The 18,149-nt window shown below is 40.7% G+C and overlaps 1 protein-coding gene across 11 annotated transcripts in view; it reads left to right on the top strand.

The window, feature by feature from the left end:
- The window catches only part of LOC106081495 (dystrophin, isoforms A/C/F/G/H), a 1,057,252-nt gene that overhangs the window by 181,655 nt on the left and 857,448 nt on the right, over positions 1-18,149 (top strand). For 8 of the 11 annotated variants that reach the window (XM_059362799.1, XM_059362798.1, XM_059362797.1 and 5 more), the window contains 3 exons: positions 1,091-2,206; positions 11,053-11,465; positions 11,538-11,727. In XM_059362799.1, the coding sequence (XP_059218782.1) occupies positions 1,091-2,206; positions 11,053-11,465; positions 11,538-11,727 (1,719 nt within the window). The remainder of the gene's footprint in view (positions 1-1,090; positions 2,207-11,052; positions 11,466-11,537; positions 11,728-18,149) is intronic. The other 3 variants (XM_059362806.1, XM_059362807.1, XM_059362803.1) reach the window with 2 other exon arrangements.

Raw genomic sequence — 18,149 nt, 5'->3', positions numbered from 1 at the left:
GATGTTTAGAGAGACTCCAGGAAGGATGCATTCTAATTTTTGTGAATAAAACCACTATTTTGCTAAATATTTGTATGTGTATTTTTTTTTTGTTGAATACTGTTGTTTAACATATGTCTTAGATGTTGTTTGATATATGTCTTAGACTTGGAAACAATTTAAATTCTCTATAAAATCCAATAATTATTAATTTTTTCTCGAAAACTACTCATTATGAGTACTGAAATAAATACATTTTATATAACTCTGTATGTAGTACCTAGAATTTACTAACCTTTCTATTTCCTCTACTTACGATGTACGATGGGATAAAGCATTGACCATGAGTGTAGTTTTAAGCCCATCAAGCCTTATATTTAAGCGTAAACTCACCATAGTCAAAAAAAAAAAAAACCTTTTACCATACCATACCGTACCACCTTACCATATCCATACCAAATATTAAACCACTACCATTAAAAAGTCGAAAGGTTGAAGTCATAATCCATAAACCGGAATCAAGTCTGTATAATGTCCCAGTAAAGAATTTGGTTAAAGGCTCAATATAATCCACTAGCAACCAACCAAACAATCACCACCACTACTACCACCACCACCTCCACCACCAATGGTATGAACCAACTCATTTGTCTATTGTCCTTCTCAGCCAAAGTAAACGTAAAGAACCAATCGACAAACATCTCCACCACCACCACAGCTACCAACTGGAATACTTAACAGTTTTAAATTTAAAGAAAAATCAAAAATAAAATGAAGTCATAAAAAAACTTATGGCTATTTTATGATTTTTACATAACATTTTAATTCTAATTAATGCATCAAATTTTTTTTGTAGAATTTGGATTTTATTCTTTATTTTGGATTTAAAATTTTATGAAAGTAGCAAAAATTATTTTTATGGGGCTTTACTAAATTTTAATGCTTTTCTTTTTTTTACATTTTTTTGGAATTTTTAGTAGAAAATTTGGTTTGCAAAAATTTTAAAATTTTTATTGGAAAATTAAAAAAAAAATCACAGCAAATTGCAGCCCAGCAATTTTCCTTCACTTTTTTATTTTTTGTTGTTATTTCCTTTAAAAAATAAAAATAGGATGTTTTGAAAACACGCTACGAAGTCAACACCTCATTGGAGAACCTGGTACAAGGTGAATATGTTAAACCCACGGATGCCAGCCCGGCCACGAGCGATGATACGGAAATAGTGATTGTCAGTGATACTGTCCGACAGAGAAGAGCCCGCACTCCCTCCTCCACTTCACCCACTAAGGAAGTCAATGATAGTACAACAAGTGGCACCTCTGCGGGCGGTCTGCAGCAGCAACAAAACACTCAGGTGGGTTCTGCAAAAGATTTGATTGACCAACACCAACAACAGCTGCCTGGTCAACAACAACAGCAACAGGTGTTGCCCGATTTGTTACCACCGCAAACCTTCCGTCTTGCTGAATCGAGTGCTCTCTTCTCACAGATCTCCATGAATCCCAATGCCGATGTGCCTCCCCCCAAGCCCAGCAAGCGTAAGAGTGGTGAATCCCAGGCTCAAATGGTGGAGATAAAAGTGAAGAACATAGGCAGTGATAAAATGTCTGTGCAGTTGGCTGGACTTGAGCCTCAGCAAGGTGAAATAGTGGACACGGTCAACATATTGGAGTCGGTGGAGCCTTTTGTCCCTGAATACGTGGAGACGGTGCAAATAGTTGATCTTTCCGAAGACTCTGATTCCTCTATGCGCATTGATGCCGAGGGCAAGGAAGTCAAGCGCTCCAAGTCGAAGAGGTCTCTATGCGATTCACCTCGACCTGTGCCCGAAGAAATTGAATTTGACAAAGATGTCGAAGTGGAATTGCGTTTGGATGCCAATCAAACTAGTACGCCCATCTTGCGTGTGGAAAAGCAACGCATATCCTTTGAAGAGAAACGTAAACGCATCGAAACTGAACGTGATATCCTCAGGGATTCTGAGGAAGAGGGTGAGGCAAAAACTTCGGGTGTTATCAAACAACCCAAGGCCAAGAGATGGCGCCAACTACAAATGGCCATGGAAGAGTTGGACAATAGCATTGCCGAACAGGAGGCACGCAACAGTTTCTACAATCCCGACAAAGATTTAAGTTTCGAAGTTGAGCCTTTGGTCTTTTCGGATGATGAAGATATACCCAGATTCTCCATGGAAATGACTCAACCTCTTGATTCGGATAGTGATACGGTATGGTTTTTTTTTAAATATAAGGCTTAGACAAGTATAAGAGTGCTAAGTTCGGACGGATCGAATTTTGTGTACCCTCGAACATGGATCGCATTGCAAGTTCTTTGCCCGATATCTCTTTATGGGCAAATATAGGATAATGAATAAGAATTGCTATGCTATTCGTGCTATATCAGTTTGTGAACCAATTCGGGTCATAGTTGGCTTAGACGTGAGAGAGTATAGTATACGCCATTGTGAAAAGTTTCAACCAAATCGTATAAGAATTGCTTCCTCTTAGGCTCAAAAAGTAAAATCGGGAGATCGGTTTATATGGGGCTATATCAGATTATGGACCGATTCAAACCATATTTGTCACGTATGTCGGAGGTCATATGCCCTAGAGGCTCAAAACGTAAAATATCATAAAAAAGTAAGATCGGTTTATATGGGAGCTATATCAGGATATGGGCCGATTCAGACCATATTTGGCACGTATGTTAGAGGGTCTAGATACAGATTGTGGAAAATCAGAAGTAAAATTTGGGATTGGTTTATATGGGAGCTATATCAGGTTTTATACCAATTCTGGCCATACTTGGCACGTATGTTAGGAGTCATAGAAGAAGTCACTGTGCATAATATCAGCCAATTCGGGGATCGGTTTATATCAGGTTTTGGACCGATTCGGACCATCAAGATTTGGATCAAATCGCATCTGTTAAAAGTCATAGAAAACGTCACAGAACAAAGTTTCAGCCAAATTGGACAATAACTGCGCCCTCAAATCGGGATATCGGTTTTTATAGAAGCTATTTCAAAACATGGACCGATTTGGCCCATTTATAATCCAAACTGACCTAGACTAGTAGGAAGGAAGACGGACTGACATGGCTAGATCGACTTAAAATATGATAATGATCAAGAATATATATGTACACCCGTCATAGGATGGCAGAGGGTATAAAAAGCGTTCTAAGTTCGTCCGGTCGAAAGGGTGATTTTTTTGAGGTTAGGATTTTCATGCATTAGTATTTGACAGATCACGTGGGATTTCAGACATGGTGTCAAAGAGAAAGATGCTCAGTATGCTTTGACATTTCATCATGAATAGACTTACTAACGAGCAACGCTTGCAAATCATTGAATTTTATTACCAAAATCAGTGTTCGGTTCGAAATGTGTTCATTCACCGTAACGTTGCGTCCAACAGCATCTTTGAAAAAATACGGTCGAATGATTCCACCAGCGTACAAACCACACCAAACAGTGCATTTTTCGGGATGCATGGGCAGTTCTTGAACGGCTTCTGGTTGCTCTTCACTCCAAATGCGGCAATTTTGCTTATTTACGTAGCCATTCAACCAGAAATGAGCCTCATCGCTGAACAAAATTTGTCGATAAAAAAGCGGATTTTCTGCCAACTTTTCTAGGGCCCATTCACTGAAAATGATTTGCAAGCGTTGCTCGTTAGTAAGTCTATTCATGATGAAATGTCAAAGCATACTGAGCATCTTTCTCTTGACACCATGTCTGAAATCCCACGTGATCTGTAAAATACTAATGCATGAAAATCCTAACCTCAAAAAAATCACCCTTTATATACTCTCCAGCATGGATCACATTTGTCAAGTTCTTTGCCTGGTATCTTATAGACAAACAAGGATAATATATAAGAATTGTTACGCTATTTGAGCTATATTAGGTTATGCACCGAATCGGGCCATACATGGCTTAGGTATTGGAGAGTATAGTAGATACCATTGGGCAAAGTTTCAGACAAATCGGATAAGAATTGCGGCCTATAGGGGCTCAAGAACTAAAATCGGGAGATCAATTTACACAGGTGCTATCTCAGGTAAAGAGCCGATTCAGACCATATTTGGCACGTATATTACGCCCTCTGGAGGCTCAAAAAGTAAAATCGGGAAATCGATTTATATGGGAGCAACATTAGGTTATGGACCTATTCCGACCATAATCAGCACCTACGTTAGAAATCATAGAAACAGTCACTTTGCAAAGTTTCATTCAAATCGAATAATAATTACGCCCTCTAGAGGCTTAAGAAGTAAAATCGGGGAACGATTTATATAGAAGCTATATCAAGGTATTCACCGATACCGACGATCAATATACGTGCTAATATATTGAAAAAAGAACCATGCAAAATTTCAGCCACATAGAATTGCTCTCTCTCTCTCTGGAGGCTTAAGTTGAGCTGGCAAATTATCGATAATCGCAATATTCGATATTTTTAACCACATATATCGATACTTTTATAAATTTCCGATCACCTCTATTACAAACGAAAATGAGAAGTAAAAATCAGGAAATTGATTTGTAAAGAAGTAATATCAATGCACAGACCGAATAAAACCAACTTTAACAAAGTCAGTTGGGAGTAATGAGATAAATAATTGTACAAAATATTAGGCCATTTGAATGAAAACTGCACCCTCTATAGGTGCAATGTTCCATAAAGGATACTTTGCCCATAGTACTGGTAGCAAAAATATCAATCGATATTCAGATAAAAAAAATATCGATAGCATCGATAGCGCCGTCGATATTTTGCCAGCTCTAGGCTTAATACGCATAACCGCGAGATCGGTTTATAAGAGAGTCATTTATAAACCCAACCGACCTACACTAAAAGGAAGTTTTTGTGCAAAGTTTTAAGAACATAGCTTTACTCTTTGGAAATTTAGCATGATTTCCACAGGCAGGGAAATAGACGGACGGCCGGACGAATATGGCATGATCGATTTAGATTTTAGACCAATATTTCCATGCATTATAAACGGATTGACGATGTTAGTATATCCCCATCCTATAGCGGAAAAGATAAAAAGAAACATATTTCGACTGTTATAGCCACCACCGAAGAATGGGGGTATATTCCTTTTGTCATTCCGTTTGCAATACATGGAAATATTCATTTCCGATCCCATATATTCTTGATCTTTGTAAAAATCTAAAGCGATCTATTTATTGTAATGTGGTTTTATCTACGACTGAGGTAGAACAGCACTTGTCCAGGGTTTAACTCTAAGGACCCACAAGCCTTAAATAATAACACACCTATAAATCCTTTTTGGGGATAATTACTTTAGCAGTTACAATTCAAGATGATGTTCTAAACTCTTTGGTGTGTCAGTCAGAGAGGCGCTTTTCGCCCGTAGGTGCCTGTTCTAGGGAATTGAGCCACTCGGCCTGGTAGATTTATTTAGTATTCGGTCAGGTCGCAATTGTTAAACTTTCTGGCTATTAAGGATTCGGCTAGTATTCGGATTGTCTTGTGTTCGGTTGGAATGCCACCGCCTATGACGCTAAAAGCCTGGGTTCAAATCCTGGCGAGAACAATCAGAAAAATGTTCAGCGGCAGTTATCCCCTCGACATATGTGAGGTACTGTACCATTCGGTATGGCAGCCATATAAAAACTTCTCCACAAAGAGGTGTGGCATTGTGTTCGGAGTCGACTATAAAATGGAGACCCTTTTTTTTTGACGGCACTCATTGATATGTTAGAAGTTTGCCCCTGTATTTCCATTTTGTATTCGGTTGTCTTCCGGCAGTGGGCTTATTTGAGGGGCTTAGATTGGTTTATGGGCGCACCATTGGTTTCATTGCTGGAGCCTGGAAATATATGAGCTGAGTTAGGGGAGGGGTGTGTAATGTAGTGGGGATGTGAACGGATCGCGTCAGGATGCAGACGAGTCGCGTTAAGATGCGAACGTATCTGCATTGGGATGCGAACGCATCTGCAATGGGATGCGTACGTATCTGCATTGGGATGCGAACGCATCTTCATTGGTGTGTAATGTAGTGGGGATGTGAACGGATCGCGTCAGGATGCAGACGAGTCGCGTTAGGATGCGAACGCATCTGCATTGGGATGCGAACGCATCTGCGTTGGTATCCGAACAAATCATCGTTAGGATGCGAACAAGTCAGCGTAAGGATGCGAACATGTCAGTATTAGGACGCGAACGAATCAGCGTTAGGATGCGAACAAGTCAGCATTAGGATGCAGACGATTCAGGTTAGGATGCGAACAAGTCAGCGTTAAGGTGCGGTCGTTATTCGCTTTAGGATGCGAACGAATCAGCGTTAGGATACGAACAAGTCAGCGTTAAGATGCGAACAAATCGGCGTTAGGATGCGAAGGAATTAGCGTTAGGATACCAAAAAGTCTGCGTTAGGGTGCGGTCGAGTCGCGTTAGGATGCGAACGAATCAGCGTTAGGATGCGGTCGAGTCGCGTTAAGATGCGATCAAATCGGCATAAGGATGCAAACGAATCAGCGTTTAGATGCGAAAAAGTCTTCATTAGGATGCAGACGGGTCGAGTAAGGATGCGAACAAGTCAGCGTTAGGATGCGGACGAGTTGCGTCCGGATGCGAACGGGTAGCGTTAGTTGGTGATGTTTCAAGGTTGGGCTTCGAGGTTTTATGACTGCGGACTATGCCACATGTCTTACTACGAGTATTCTGTCCGCTCAACGACCCATGAGAAAGGAAGATGACATTAAGTAGCAATTACTACATGAACCAAGTGAGAATTATATCACATTTGTCTTGTTAAAAAATACTTCAAATAACGATAATCAATGCGAGCACATGTGCCAATATGCAAAATGCCCATTTCTTTACCCGAACGTATGTCTTCACAATGGTGCGCCTGAATGTTCATCATTTGCACTGAAATCTTTATACATAAGTATGAATGGCTGTTTAGCCGGACCATGCATAATTATGCATGCTTTCGGATCGTGATGGTCATATGCCCATTTTTAAATAAATGCTTGTGTGACTGGGCCATGTATTTTTGAAAATAAATGTGTCTGGCATGTGGGCTGGACATGACTTACGTGTGCATGAATGTTTGTGTGAACCCTGCGGGTTAATCCTACAAACATTTTTCATAATTTTGGAAGAGCGTTCTTCCCCGCGATGAAAAAGACAATCTTCTTCAGGATTTTTTCGCAATTGTTCTTGCGTATGAGTCGCGAAGCACTTTCTACGATGTCATTGGGCAATCTATTACATGTGCGCATGTTGTAGCAACATTCCTCCAAGATTCTCTTATAACTCATTGCGTTACAATCATCCGCATGAGTCGTGAAACAATCTTCTGGGTTACTATTGGACAATCCATTGTATGTGCGAAACTTTTCGCGGCGATTGCTCAAAACATTGCGTTATAATCGTCCAGTTCAGTTGTTTACATTGTTTTTATTTTCACGCCTGGTGCGTTTAGGACTTGTATTGAATTACATTATTCGATGTTTTGTTTTGAGTGGACATCTTCCACATAACCAAACAGAATTCTCATTTAGTTTATATGACGATTGGTACTTAGTATGACGAATATGATGACTAATACAAAATTACATTATTGAGGAACAACTTATCTTGATATGCATTTTTAGATCTTCCAACCAAATAACTCGTAACTCTTTTAGAACCATAATTAATAAATATTCCAAAACACATATTTGTTACTCATTCAGGAGAGTTATACTCATTCAGGAGAGTTATACTCACTCAGGAGAGTTATACTCATTCAGGAGAGTTATTCTTCTAGAAGAGTATTTTATAAATCTTCCAAAACACTCATTTGTTACTTATTACACGATTACACGATTCTTGAGCGATTCTAAGATCTTCCAAGACTCTTCCAACTTACTCTTTACTAACTCATGATATTCGCGGAACACACTTCCAGAAGGTTTGTCTTAATGACACAACTCTTTACGACTGGGGAATCGTCTACTACTCTTAGACGAGCTCTTCCGCGAACATAACCTTCATCTAAAAGATTCGAGGACGATTGTTTAGCGATAGGAAATGTTTGCAGGGGATGTATACAATATCGAACGGTTATCGACACAGTGATAACCGTTATGTCTTATACGAAATGAATACAGGGCTATAGTGAGCACAGTGGGGAGATGACATATCATGTATGTGTCCAAATTGACTCGTTAAACCATGACCGTCATGACCGTTAAAAATTAAAACCTTGGGCAAATACTATGTTGGTCCAGAGGCAGTTTGATTTCGAAGACGGATTATATCGGACTATATAATCCTGATATAGCTCCTATATAGACCGATCTGCCGATTTAAGGTCTTAATAAAGACACATTTTTTATCCAAATATATATTTCGCTGAAATTTGTGGCAGCGAGTCGTGTTATCCCCCTTGATAACGCTATTCAATACGGCCCAGATCGGTCCAGATTTGAGTATAGCTGCTATATATAACGATATCCCGATTTAATGTGCTCGGCCCTTAATTGGCGCATTGATTGATTACTTTCGCTCAAATTTGGCACAGAGGGTCGTGTTAGGCCCCTCAAAATCCCTGTTCAATACGGCCCAAATTGGTCCAGATTTGAATATAGCTGTCTTATATACAAATCTCCCGATTTAGCATTTTAGGCCCATTAAAGGTAAAGTTATTAGCAGATAGGAAGCATAATGAGTTGTATTAGGCCCCTCTACGTTCACATCGAGTATGGTCAAGATCGGTCTATATTTGGATATAGCTAGCATATATTCCGATCGCGTTAAAGTCTTGAACCCATAAAAGGCGCATTAATTATGCGCTGTAGCTGAAAATTGGCATAATGAGTTGTGTTAGACCCCTCAATGTTCGTATCTAGTATGGCCTAGATCGGTCTATATTAAGATATAGCTGTCATATATTGCTCCCTATTTACGGTCTTGGGCCCATAAAAGGAGCATTTGTTATCCGATTTCGCTGAAAATTTTCACTATGAGTTTTGTAAGGCCCCTCGACGTTTGTTTCGAGTATGGTTTAGATGAGGTTCTATTTGTATATAGCTGTCATATATACCAATCTACCGATTGATATTCTTGATACCATAAAACACGTATTTATTGAGCGAAATTTGGCACAGTGAGCTGAATTAGGCTCTTCAACATCCTTATGAAATGGTTCAGATCGGTCTATATTTGGATATAACTGTCATAGATACCGAGTTCTCGATTTAAGATCTAGGGGCCATTAAATGCATATTTATTACCCGATTTCCCTTATGGTACAATGAGGTGTATAATACCTTTACACATCCTGACTATGGTCTAAATTGAACTATATTTGAATATAGCTGCCATCTCCCATTTTATGGTCTATAATTCTGTTAGACGTCTCGACGTCCCAGGCGAATTTGATACAGATTGGACCCTATTTCGATATACAAAACTGCTTAAGTCTCATAAATAATGTAGTTTTCACCGTATTTGAGGTAATTAGGTTAAAATGTATATTATGGTGGGCCGATTTGAAATTCAGATTTTTGGGATTGTATTGAGCAAAAAATTCCATTAGCCATATGTCTACAGTGAAAATCGATCATCCAGATTTTGACTTGCAGTTTTTTCTCTGACTTTTGCCACGTTTTTTGATATTTTGGCCAATTTCCATTTCCAAACCATTGAGATTTTCGATTCAATACTAAGACGAAAGTTTCATTAATTATGTAGTTTTCACCGGATTTGAAGTAATGAGGTTAATATGTATATTAGGGTGGACCGATTTGAAAGTCTGATTCTTGGTATTGTACTGAGCAAAAAAGTCCACTTGACCATATGTCTACGGTGAAAATCGATAATCCAGATTGAAGATGACTTGAAGTTTTTTCTCTGACTTTTGCCACGTTTTTTTTTGGATATTTTGGCCAATAACAGCCAAACCATTGAGATTTTCGGTCCAATATTAAGACACAAATTGTAGCCAAGACAATAGTTAAGAACCCTCTAGTACATCATAAAAGCATTGGAACGTTCTTTCTGGCAGTTTTAACCTTGTGCATTTTTCGTGAAAGTATTGATAAATTACTATGAACAATTGAACAACTGGAAGTGGTAGTTTATCAATATTTTCACGACGAATTTGCACTTTCACAAGGCCCAAACCGCTTGAAGGAACGTTCCAATGCTTTAACGATGTACTAGAGGGTACATAAATATTGTCTTGGCTACAATTTTTGTCTTCCTATTGGATCGAAAATCTCAATGGTTGGGCTGTTATAGGCCAAAATATTGGGTTCCCCAAAAAGTAATTGCGGATTTTTCATATAGTCGACGTTGACAAATTTTTTCACAGCTTGTGACTCTGTAATTGCATTCTTTCTTCTGTCAGTTATCAGCTGTTACTTTTAGCTTGCTTCAGAAAAAAAGTGTAAAAAAGTATATTTGATTAAAGTTCATTCTAAGATTTATTAAAAATGCATTTATTTTCTTTTAAAAAATCCGCAATTACTTTTTGGGCAACCCAATATGTTATTTTTATTCAATTACCTCGTATACAGCTCAAGTTCCTCTGCTCTGTATCCTAGCCTGAGACTTGAAATTTGCATATCAACAGTATCCGTTTTGCCATCTATTTGTTAATCCGCTGAGCCATATTTTCTTGTCTACTCTTTACGTGTCCAAAAAGCTTTATGTCTTTATGTTTCCAGTCCCATACTGTCTTAGACCAGATCTTGCTGGACAAGATGACATTTGATAGCGTTTCTGGTCCTGTCAATATGTCGACCACTCTATAGACTTATAGTCATTTTTCGAACCTCTTGCACAAGCGTACATAGGTTTCACTTCTTAGGTATGATGAAGCTAGAAGTGTTTTATCATCAAGCTTTAAAAGTCTACCACGTACTCCATTGAGCCTTTTTGGCACTGATTTTTTCATCTCTTCGTTAATGCCATATTTGTGGGTAAACCTTCTTGACCAATTTATTTATTTTTTTATTTTTTTTTTATTTTATTTTAAATCAAACGATAATCATTAGTGATATTTCAACTGGCATTTTCTTCTAATTTTCTTCCATAGAGTCGCATTGAAACACCTACCGCCAAAAAGCCAAATGCCTTCTCCAACAAAATCTTGCCCCAGTCACCATCGATCGATGACTCAAATATAACACTGAAAAGTCCATATTCTGAAGTGCCCAGTTGCAAATTTCAGACTGGAACTCTTGAGCAAAGAGTGGCTGAATTTGAGAAAAGTGCCAAAAACATGATGGCGCGGCTGGACAAAACAAAAGAGAGAATTGAGAAAAACACCGATGGTGAAAGAGGAGTGGAAGACTTAAAAATGTTAATAGCTCCCGATGCGGCCACCCTTATATCGCAGGGAGACTCTTTGGTACTGGAAACACATGGTAAACAAGGTTCCTTATCTCGTGTCGTTATGAGAAGTCAAATTATTCTCCGAGAGAAATTCCGTGAAGTACAACAATCAAAGTAAGTAATCTGAATAGGAGGTTATAGAATAAGTGTATATTGTAGATTTCCTTATGATTTCTTCTTTTGTAGATCAAAAGCCTTACCTGCGCCAAAAGATTGCTCAGGTTCCCCGTATTCCTCATTGGATAAAGTCAGCATGAAGGGTGTCAATCTGGAAGAACTCATATGCAAAGGCCTCAAACGTGTCAATGATTTAATTGCCCGCCCGGTGGATCGGAAATCATCCGAAGATTTGGAGAAACGTCTATCGGAAATAAATGTAAGTAGATACAAGTGACCACTTTTTGTTCTTCTTGCCTTCTGAAGGCTATTGTTTTAAAACTATTCAATGAATTAACTCGCATTTCTTAGGAGTTATTGTAGACTCAACAATTAACAATGACAAATAAAGTTTTATGTTGATTTGTCTACACACAATTGAATCTTAATGTACCTCATTCCATCCTAGTCATAAAAATGAGATGGGAAGAAAATTGGAATTATTCTTTTCGAAAAAACACACACATTCAAGTATAGTATCTTCATGGAACATCTGAACAAACAGGTTTGCAGATAATGTGCATATAAAGGGTGATTTTTTTGAGGTTAGGATTTTCATGCATTAGTATTTGACAGATCACGTGGGATTTCAGACATGGTGTCAAAGAGAAAGATGCTCAGTATGCTTTGACATTTCATCATGAATAAATGAATGACATTTCATCATAACGACCAACGCTTGCAAATCATTGAATTTAGTACCAAAATCAGTGTTCGGTTCGAAATGTGTTCATTCACCGTAACGTTGCGTCCAACAGCATCTTTGAAAAAATACGGTCCAATGATTCCACCAGCGTACAAACCACACCAAACAGTGCATTTTTCGGGATGCATGGGCAGTTCTTGAACGGCTTCTGGTTGCTCTTCACTCCAAATGCGGCAATTTTGCTTATTTACGTAGCCATTCAACCAGAAATGAGCCTCATCGCTGAACAAAATTTGTCAAAATTTGAACACATTTCGAACCGAACACTGATTTTGGTAATAAAATTCAATGATTTGCAAGCGTTGCTCGTTAGTAAGTCTATTCATGATGAAATGTCAAAGCATACTGATCATCTTTCTCTTTGACACCATGTCTGAAATCCTACGTGATCTGTCAAATACTAATGCATGAAAATCCTAACCTCAAAAAAATCACCCTATATTATCTACAAAACCCACGGCTCGGGAAAGCTATGAGCACCACACAAGCTGGAAATTTGAGGTCAGATATGTGTGGTGTTTATTGCTGTCACGAGTAGCTTAGTTGCGAGCTACCGGGCGCGTCCACAGGTTGCGGATAGTGGAATGTTCCATCCGGAGTAGCTGTAACTCCAGTCGCGGACAATCAGCGGTATCGAGCGGAGAGTCTCAGTGAGAGGTCGGTGGGCACCGTCTCTTGCACAAATACTGAGTGCCTGCGATGCTCGATATGACAAGGCGAGTTATTGGCGCCTTTAAATACCCAATGGCCACTCTGTTCCCGTGGCGATCGATCCTTTGGACCGGAACGAACTTGTTCACCCTCAGGAGCTTGACGAGGATCGCCATCTCCACATGCAAATGTGGTTACAACAACCAAAACCACTAACTTTTTGTCTCTCGATTCGTTCGCCAACACATCCAAATCAGCTGTTTTCCTTTTTTAAAATCAGTTAGGTTGTGTAAAGATAGGTTGAATAGAGATGCGCATATAAATCCACCCTATGTCCCTATGGACATACAGCTAAGCCAGTAATCGGCTTGTAGTGCGCTCATATTCTAAAAAGTATCCTCGAAAAAGAAACTCGAAGTCTGTAGTTCCGTGCTACTTACAAAATCCCTAAGTCGCCTTATGTCTGGTACTGTGTTCCCACCTAAGTGCCGGTTGTTGTAGCAGTGTGTTGTGTTCTACCATTCGTCTGCGTGATTCCGTTGAGTGCCCAGATCCAGGAACTCTAAGACTAAGATAATGTGCGTCCAGAGGGATCTGGGTCTGAGATGAGTGGGTCTGGCTGCGCAGTTAAACAGGTGACGGGTGTCGTGTGGTCACAATCGGGACATACATCCTGCACGTTTGCATCAATCCTTGCTCTGTAGGAGTTGAGGCGGCTGCATCTTCCGGAACGTAATTCCGTCAAACTACTCTGGCTTGCCGGCAAAGGTCAATTTCTTCAGGTGCAATGAGAGGTGGTCGTTCTCCAAGGACCACATTCACCCGGTAGCTATTTACAGTATCTGGTACCGTGTCTGCATGAATCTTGTCTAGGCCCGCTCGATATGCCGCTTGATCTAGAGATTTAATCTTGTAGCGCTGGATCTCACGCTCTAGATCTACCTTAAGGCTTCTGGGTGATGAATACCTATCCACAAGATGATGGTTTGGACGGTCTCTGCGATAACAGCCCAGACGGTTTTGATTAGACAGCATGTAGTTATGTCTTCGCACGGGTAGGACCTTTTCTCCTGATGGAGGTGGTCCACTTGTAGTAGACAGCCCGTCGCAGCTAGAAGGGCGGCATTCTGACAGATCTGCACATTATTCCACTGCGTGTGACGGAGCTGACAGGACCAAACTGGAGCTGCGTTACCTACCTCAGACCAGCCCATTGCTTTGTACGTTGTCAACAAGGATTTTTTTCAGCACCCTATGGGCTGCCGGCAAGTGACTTGAGGACCATGTTTCTGCTTTTGACTTTATCGCAAATTGTTGTGTAATATGAGGAGAATTTTTAACAGCTGTCAAATGTGACACCAAGTACTTTTGGACACTTGATGGTCGGAATTGTCACTCAGTCGACCATCACTTTCAGCTCCCTACGCACCTCATGCGTCTATGTAGTGAACAATGTGGCTGAAGATTTGGTGGCAGATATCTTCAAATTTCTTGCAGCGAAATAAGAGGTAAGTTCGTTGAGGTGTAACCTATCACAGATGTCATTAATGGGTGGGGGGCCTGATGCCATGATCGTACAATCGTCAGCATATGATACGATCTCTATGCCGTCTGGAGGGGTTGGAATGGAGCATAGGTAGAGGGTAAACAGTGCCGGCGATATCATCCAGCCTTGGGGAACTCCCTGTTTCACTCTATGGTGTTTTGATTTCTTAGTCCCAAACTCCATACATGAAATGATGTGAAAGCCGGGCTTTGATATAGGAAATGCTCCAACATCTCACCATTTTCTCCACGTGCCCTAAACATGCTATCACTTGCCGCAATTATTCTTCCTTTCAGTAATAGCCTCGTCTTCTCACGATCCGAATCTCCCCATAGGATTTTAGTCGTTCTAACGACTGTTTCGCTGTTCAACAGTGTTTCACGTATTCGTGGCCCACGTCCATTACTCGGATTGCGTGGCCCCAAAGGCTTTGTGTTAATCAAGTTTATTAATGGCAGTCCTCTAGCCTTCTTTTTCATTTCCTCTTACTCCGCTATGGCCGGGCAACCAAACAATGCGGACCGTGCCATCTAAAGGCATTAATCCGCTTCTCACACTCCAAGACTGTTCGTGATCTTACCGGCCTGGTGGGTATTGCCCTAATGGCCAATTTACTGTCCGCAAATATGTTTACACTCGTTTACATGTTAACACCACATCACTTTACGCATTCCGGCCGGTACGGGATAGCTGTGAGCACCACACAGGCTGGAACATTGAGCTACAATTTGTGTGGTGTTCATTGCTGTCACGAGAAGCTTAGCTGCGAGCTACCGGACGCGTACACAGGTTGCGGATAGTGGAATGAGCCGTAGCGAGTAGCTGCAAAGGCAGTCGCGGGCAATCAGCGGTATAGAGCTGAGAGTCTCAGTGAGAGGCCGGGCGGCACCGGCTCCAGCACAAATACTGAGTGCCTATGATTCTCGATATGATAAGGCGAGTTATTGGCGGCTTTATATAACCATTGGCCAACCTGTTCCCACGGCAATCGGTCCTTTGGACCGGAACGAGCTCGCTCACCTCACAGAACTTGACGAGAATCGCCACCTCCACATGAAAATGTGGTTAGAACAACAACAACGCATTCCGTGATCGCCTGAAACTCCGCCTGAAGGACCGTATTATGGTCAGGCAGTCTAAAAGAGATCTCAGTCCCTAGGTTCTCGATGTAGACCCCCACACCCACTTTGTCCTCTTGCTTTGATCAATCCATGTAGCCTGAACAACCAGATGGCAATGCCAGAGCTCCGCCAATCCAAGCGAGGTACTGCTGCTAGGATCACTGGCGGCAGTGTCTCGCACTAGACCTAAAGTGTCGTCTCATTTAACCGATCGGAAATTTCTTTTATTGTTTCCATGTTTCGTACCGTTGACTTGACTAAACCGCGATTATGTGTCCTGTTCCTATTCTCTATCCATTCACCCAATGTCTTAAGTCTCATAGTATTGGTATGTAGTATTAGTTTAATATGCTCTTCTAGAGCCAGTGGACTATTCTCGGATTCAGGCCCCATTTCGAGCTTTCAGCCACTCTGCGTACGCTCCTGACTGCTACACTACCAATTCAGTTTTCTGTCCAAGATCATTGACTTTGTGAGATATCGAAGACGTTCTATTGAGGAAATGTGGTGCGTCAAATTGGCCCACCTTCGCCTTTCCTGTGAACAAGCAAATTTGAGTCCTCTTTTGGTTAACATTGAAACCCCTAGGTCTAGGCCTGGCGAATGTCATCTGCAAGACCCTTTCGGCCTTTTGCATAGCTGATTCATATCCTTTCGCCTTAGAAGTATTATAACTTCGTCTGCAAAGCACTCGGGTTCAAATCCGTCCTCAGTCCGCATCCGTTATAGTTTATTTATGGTGTTCACCCATAGGATTGGCGATATAATGTCCCCATGTGGTGTGCCCTGTGGCACTCAATTCTCTTTCGGTGATGGGACCCACAATTTATACACCTGTTCCTTACCATGTACAATAGTTTATCCAGTCTCCAAAAACTTGGTCCACCCGGTCGTTAGACCAGTGTCTAACGATCGGATCACATTGTTAAATGCCTGTCCATCTTTCTCACCGGGTCCAGCTTTGTATCCTCGTAGGGAGTGTGGAAACATACAACGAGCTTTTTGACACTTTAAATACATTCCGTTGATACAAAGCGCAGCATTAAGATATCCCCTCTATAGTCATAGCTTATATATAACATGGGTGGACCCACTTCAGACTTCAACACATGTTTCATAGTTCGCTCGTTAACCAAATTCTCCACTTGGGACTGATGATCTGGTGGAATCCTACCAGATGCACTGCTGACATCGATGAATGCACATTTCAGCTTCTTGCCTTTTTCAGCGACCATTTTCCCCTTCCGTGGTGGTTGTGGCGTCGTTTTAAAAGTCAGAGTCCTCCATTAAGACTCAGTGACCGAGCACGCTTCCTTCGTTCTAACTTTGTCTCCCTACGTACTGTTATCTGTCTGGAGTCTCCATTGAGTGAGGGCTGGTTTATATACACCCTATGGGGTCTTGACTTCCTGAGCGACTAGAGGGCGCAATTCCTATCCGATTTGGCTGCAATTTTGCACGACGTGTTTTGTTATGAGTTCCAACAACTGTGTTAAGAATAATTCAAATCGGTCCATAACGTGATATAGTTGCCATATAAAGCGATCTTGGGTCTTGACTTCTTGAGCCACTAGAGGACGCAATTTTTATCCGATTTGGCTGAAATTTTGCATGAGGTTTTTGTTATGACATTCAACAACTGTGCTAAAAATAGTTCAAATGGGCCCATAACCTGATATAGCTGTCATATAAACCTATCTGGGGTCTTGACTTCCTGAGCGTCTAGAGTGCGTATTTCCTATCCGATTTGGCTGCAATTTTGTACCACGTGTTTTGTTATGATTTCCAACAACTGTGTTAAGAATAATTCAAATCGGTCCATAACCTGATATAGCTGCCATATAATCCGATCTGGGGTCTTGACTTCTTGAGCCAATAGAGAGCGCAATTGTTATCCGATTTAGCTGAAATTTTGCATGAGGTTTTTGTTATGACATTCAACAACTGTGCTAAAAATAGTTCAAATGGGCCCATAACCTGATATAGCTGCCATATAATCCGATCTGGGGTCTTGACTTCTTGAGCCTCTAAAAAGCGCAAGAATTATCCGATTTGGCTGAATTTTTGTACAACGGCTTCTCTCATGACCTTTAACACTCGTGTCGAATATGGTATGAATCGGTTTATAGCCTAATACAGCTCCCCTATAAACCGATCTCCCTATTTTACTTCTTCAGCCTCTTAAGTGGCGAATTCTTACTAGATTTGGCTGAAATTTTACGCAATGACTTCTACTATGGCCTCCAATATTCAGTATTCTTTTATCCTTTGGTTGCCTAAAACAAGATACCGTGGAAAGAGCTCGACAAATGCAATCGATGGTGGAGGGTATATAAGATTCGGCCTGGCCGAACTTAGCACGCTTTTACTTGTTAAATATTTTTATACCCTACACCACTACTGTGGTACAGGGTATTATAAGTTGCTGAATTTGAATTTGTTTGTAACACCCAAGAGGAAGAAAGATAGACGCATTGATAAGTATACCGATCGACTCAGAATCACTTTCTGATTCGATTCAGCTATGTCTGTCGGTCTGTCTGTATGTCCGTCCGTCTGTCTGTCTGTCCGTCCGTCCGTCTGTCTGTCCATGTTAATTTGTGTACAAACTACAGGTC

This window comes from Stomoxys calcitrans, chromosome 2, assembly GCF_963082655.1.
Source record: "Stomoxys calcitrans chromosome 2, idStoCalc2.1, whole genome shotgun sequence".
Classification (NCBI taxonomy): Eukaryota; Metazoa; Arthropoda; class Insecta; order Diptera; family Muscidae; genus Stomoxys; species Stomoxys calcitrans.
The sequence above is the reverse complement of the archived record's forward strand: the minus strand, read 5'-3'. Positions and strand labels throughout refer to the sequence as shown.